The 5,251-nt window shown below is 37.8% G+C and overlaps 1 protein-coding gene across 1 annotated transcript in view; it reads right to left on the reverse strand.

Moving 5' to 3' along the window:
• Positions 1-5,251, reverse strand: part of LOC106884215 (leucine-rich repeat-containing protein 9) — a 122,376-nt gene that overhangs the window by 26,382 nt on the left and 90,743 nt on the right. The window contains exon 25 of the mRNA XM_014935467.2: positions 2,577-2,749. Within this exon, the coding sequence (XP_014790953.1) occupies positions 2,577-2,749 (173 nt within the window). The remainder of the gene's footprint in view (positions 1-2,576; positions 2,750-5,251) is intronic.

Consider the following 5,251-nt stretch of genomic DNA (forward strand, 5'->3'; position numbering starts at 1 on the left):
TATATATATATATATATGTATGTATGTGTGTGTGTGTGTGTGTGTGTAAGTGTGATTACAATATCTGTAACTTAGTACTAGTCTTACAAAGAATAAATGCCAGGGTTGATTTGTTCAACTAAAGGTGGTGCTCCAGCATGGCTGTAGTCAAATGACTGAAACAAGAATATATATATATCCAAATTGAGGGAGTAGAACAGCTAAAGTTCAGGCTACGTATGTTTCCTAGCAAGTAGATCCCCTGATGCAATAATTCTTCAATGAGGGGTACTCAGCTAGCTCCTCATCAGGCCAAAGGTACCTTAATTATATGAAGGTTACAACTTATGATCCCTTAATGACAGTGTAACCTTCATATAATTAAGGTATCTTCAGTCTGATGAGCAGCTAGCTGAGTACCCCTATTTGGGTAATTAATACATCAGAGGATCTGCTAGCTTAGAAACATGTAGGCTGGATTTTACTTGCTCCACTCCTTTAATTTGGATTTTTATTTGCATTTGTAGCAGCTCAAGTTGCTAATGATAAGCTATAAAAAATTTTTTCAGCTTATCGAACTTCGATATGGGAAAAGCCTAAAACCTTCGATGCCAATAAATTATTATTGTTCCTGAACATCGTTTTTTATACCTACCACAGACTGTAAGGGTATAACAATTTCTTGTACAATCTGATTAACACTATGATTAGACCTTATCCTACTCTGCCAGATATTTTAAGCATTCCAACAGTAATTCCTGATGGAGCAGGGACTTTCTCTGCCTTCATATCCTTAATTGCTTTATCTAACATACTGCTGTCTACTACAATGGCTGGTTCTTCTGTTGGGTTCACATTGGGAAAACTGTTTTGCGCCCATACATACCTTTCATAGTACCACGTCCATGCCTCTTTCTTTTACAGAATTACTAAGTGCAAGCCTACCTTTATTCATTCGTTCACACTTCTTCTCTCCCACAACATCTTGGTTCTCTGATTCTCTGTCCTGTCATGCAATCCTGAACATGGCATATCTCTGATCATCATGCTTCACATTAACAAACCTCTTACTTTCTGCTTTTCCCTTTGCTAAGTAAAACTGTCACCTATTTTCTCTCCTGGCAGCCTAATAGAATTCTCTGCTGCCCCATTTTTTCAGTATTTCCAAACTTGGCTCTTTGTTTTTATGACTCTGTCTACTTCACTGTTCCGTCACCAAGTCACATTTGGTCTGGCTGGAACTGCACCAGCCACAAATTTGATCTGTAGCCCTCAGTAGGCTGTCCCACAGGAACTTCAAGCTATTCACTATGTTATACGTCTGTTTCTCCTTATCAACCACTGTGTAGCAGAGACATGATTATCATTCAACCGATTAGGCTTAGATACCCTCATTTTGGCTCATTACACTGGTTTTCTACAAGTGGTCACATGACCTGGTCATGTAATGTGTTATACATTGATTGAGTTCTTCTGGCTTTATATGGGCTCTCATCCCATAATGTGACAGACCAGTTGAGCACAGGCAACTCTATGTTAGTACACTGGAGCCTACCATCAGCTTTATAAGGAGGAACCTTTTCTGCTATTCTTCAGTGAGGTGGGATAGGTGGTTGAGTTCAGATCTCAGCAGAGAGGAAGTTTATTTCGTAGGTAGCCTCAGGTAACCTTGACGTGTTAAATCTGTTCCTGTCTTCTAGCAGAAGCCATGTTACATATTTGTTTTCTTGTTCTATCCAAGTAACAGCTGCATGAGAAACTAATATGTATATTTTCTGACAGTATCAGTCAAAATGTATTTCAACAATTTTGTTGTGTTAATGCTCTTTAATAGGTCGAATAAATTGTTGCATTTAATCCTACCTGGTTTTCTCATTCTTCCTTTATCTACATACATACAGTATATTGGAACTCAAACCAGCTAAATTCTTCAACCAACCATCCTGTTAAAGATGTTTCAACAAGTAATTGTCTAAATTTCTCACTATTCACTGGATCTTTAAGCTCCCATAACTTCCTTTGTCTAGACTGGTTATTTTGTCTCTGAGTCCTTTTAGTTCTAAGTCTGAAGTTGCTAACCACTAACCTATTTTGGGGGTGTAAATTCTTCATGAGAGAAGGACTTTACATTTACAATTATCTGTCAATCCTGTTTACTACTGAGCATATTATCAAGTTTGTGTGGCCACCAGATTGATAGGTGATCAGGCGACTGGTTGGTTTCTTGAAATCAGTGCAGTAAATCATCAAACCATTTGCATTGCAGAACTCCCAAGCCTTGTTCTCTCCTATTTCTAAGACTAAAACCAAGCCTTAGTTTCCATATACGCTACGGAATCCATCAGATGGAACAAAACCATAACCTCATGTGTGTGTGTGTGTGTGTGTGTGTTAGTATTGAAAGTGATGCTGTTTGTGATAGGGTGATGATGATTGTGGTGATAATGATGATAAATGTGAAGGCAATGATGGCAATTATGATGATGTTGATAATGGTAAACAGAATAGAATAAGATAAAAGAGTTTTAACATCAAGTGAAGAATTTTGTGTGTGTGTGTGTGTGTGTATATGTGTGTATGTATGGTGAAGAGGTCACCTGGTCAAGTTACATAGGGTATCAGCAAAGCCAAGCACTACTGTACGTATACTAGAATTGGGTAAATTCAGTTCCTGTAATTCGTTGCTTATTGAACCAAAACGTTCAGTGATCAAATCCAGAGTGAGACATCCTCCAAAAATGTCCTTTGCAGCAGACACCTGGGATGAATCCTAACAAGGAATAAGAAAGAAAAAAACGTTTAACAAAAGAAAAAAAAACCCAACAAATAAACAGTTAAATTATTGTGTGGTGTAACATTTACAGTGATATGATTGGCTAATATTGTTTAGTAAACCACCATGACAACGATGACCACTACCACCACCACCACCACCACCACCACCACCAAATTTCATGAACGAAATTAGTGCTTCTATGTAGTTGCTGGAAATAGCAGTTAAATCTCTTTCACACACACACACACACACACATATAATATATATGTATATATATATACGCTATATCCAGTAAATTATCCAGTAATTTTTTGCTAGTTTATTTTGTCTTCGTCTTCGAAAATGGGTGTTAAATGATAATAATGGTGTACATATATATATATATATATATATATATATACACACACAAACATAAACATACATACATACAGATATCATCATCATCATCATCATCATCGTTTAACGTCCGCTTTAAACGATGATGATGATGATGATGATATCTGTATGTATGTATGTTTATGTTTGTGTGTGTATGTATATATATATATATATATATATATATATATATATATATATATATATATATATATATATATATATATACCATTATTATCATTTAACACCCATTTTCCATGCTGGCATGGGTTAAACAATTTGACTGGAACTGATTAGCTGGAGAGCCACACCAGGTTCTAATGTGATTTGGCACTGTTTCTATGGCTGGATGCGCTTCCTAATGCCAACCACTCAGAGATGGCACCCATGCCACTGGCATGGTGCCAGTTGCGTGACACTAGTATCTGCCACAACTATGATTTCATTTGGCTCAATGAGTCTTCTACCCAAGCACAGCATATTGGTAAAGGTCTCAGTCGTTTGTCATTGCCTCCGCAAGGCCCAATGCTCAAAAGGTGCTTTTTATGAGCCACTGGTACAGGTGCTAGTTACGTGACACCAGCATCGGCCACAACTACAATTTCACTTGGGTTGATGGGTCCTCTCAAAACATATCGCCAAAGCATATGGTATGGCATATCACCAAAGGTCTCAGTCACTAGTCATTGCCTCTGTGAAGCCCAACGTTCAAAGATTATATATCTTGGGGTAGACATTTACCTGGCTGGCTCCTGTCAACCGTTCTATTTATGCACACATGGAAGATAGGACATTAAAAGATTATGATGATGACACACATACACTCAGATATAATTATATATATATATATATATACACACACACATATATGTGTGGTCTGATCAATAAGTATCCAGACTGTTACCACAGTAACGAAGCTAATGCATGCAGAGTGAAGCCACTTGGCACAGATTGACCTTGAACTCTGCTGTGTATGTGCTCTAAGTTTTAATATTCTAGCTCACTTCCACTGTTTACAGCAGTTCTTGGAAGGAAGGTGTGTAGTGTGTGATTGTTGCATTGACCACGACAAAGTTGAGCAGAGAATCTGCATCAAATTTTGGCTAAAGCTTGGCAATACCTGCTCAGAGGCCTACGCAAAGTTTCCAAAAAGTTTTCATTCTCGACACAATCAAGGAGATCTTGTGCAACTGAAACACGAGTGTCTTTTTCATCAGCTGAATCTGCACATCCCCTGATAATTCATGGACGGTGATTTGGAGATTTCTCCTCCCAGCAGCACACACATCTGCTGGTTGCAGGTCTCCCAGAATGCTTGTCACTATCAACATTTTTTCGGCCATCTTGGAAACATCTGAACCACTCGTACACTTGTGTGCGGCTCATACACTCCTCTCTATACACTTTTTGCAACTTTGCATAGACCTTTGAGCAGGTATCACCATGACCACTTTCTCTGTCATGGTCAATGCGATGATCACATGCTACACACCTTCCTTCCAAGCACTGCTGTAAACAGCAAAAGTGAGCTAAAATGTTCAAACTTAGTGCGCATGCACAGCAGGGTTCAAGGTCAATCTTTGCCAAGCAGCTTCATTCTGTGTGCTTTAGCTTTGTTGCTATGGCAACAGTCCAGATATTTATTGATCAGATCTTGTGTGTGTATATATATATATATATATATATCAGGGATGTGCCACGTAGGTAGGCAAGGTAGTCAGTGCCTTCCTTGAATAAAATAGATCGATAGCAACATTTTCCTTTTATGGCAAAATATGTACCTAATTCAATAAAATCATGAAGGTTATTCTGATTACTATACATAAAATGTAATATATTTGTTTTGTAGATTAGGTAGACATAATTCACACCTGCTTTTCAATCTCAGTATTTAAGCTACACATAGTACTGCTGTAGTAGATATGCTGTGTACATTCCTACAACAATGTTTTCTTTACGTGCTATAAAGGCAGAAGTAAATCTGCCTTCAACTCAGTCACGGGCCTGTATTTCGCTTATTTTTTGTGTGTTTTCCTGCATAAAGGTTACCAACTGCCTACTGTGAGTAATTACAGACAGCACGTGCCTGATAATATAATGTATATAATATATATATATATA

This window comes from Octopus bimaculoides, chromosome 9 (assembly GCF_001194135.2).
Source record: "Octopus bimaculoides isolate UCB-OBI-ISO-001 chromosome 9, ASM119413v2, whole genome shotgun sequence".
NCBI lineage: Eukaryota > Metazoa > Mollusca > Cephalopoda > Octopoda > Octopodidae > Octopus > Octopus bimaculoides.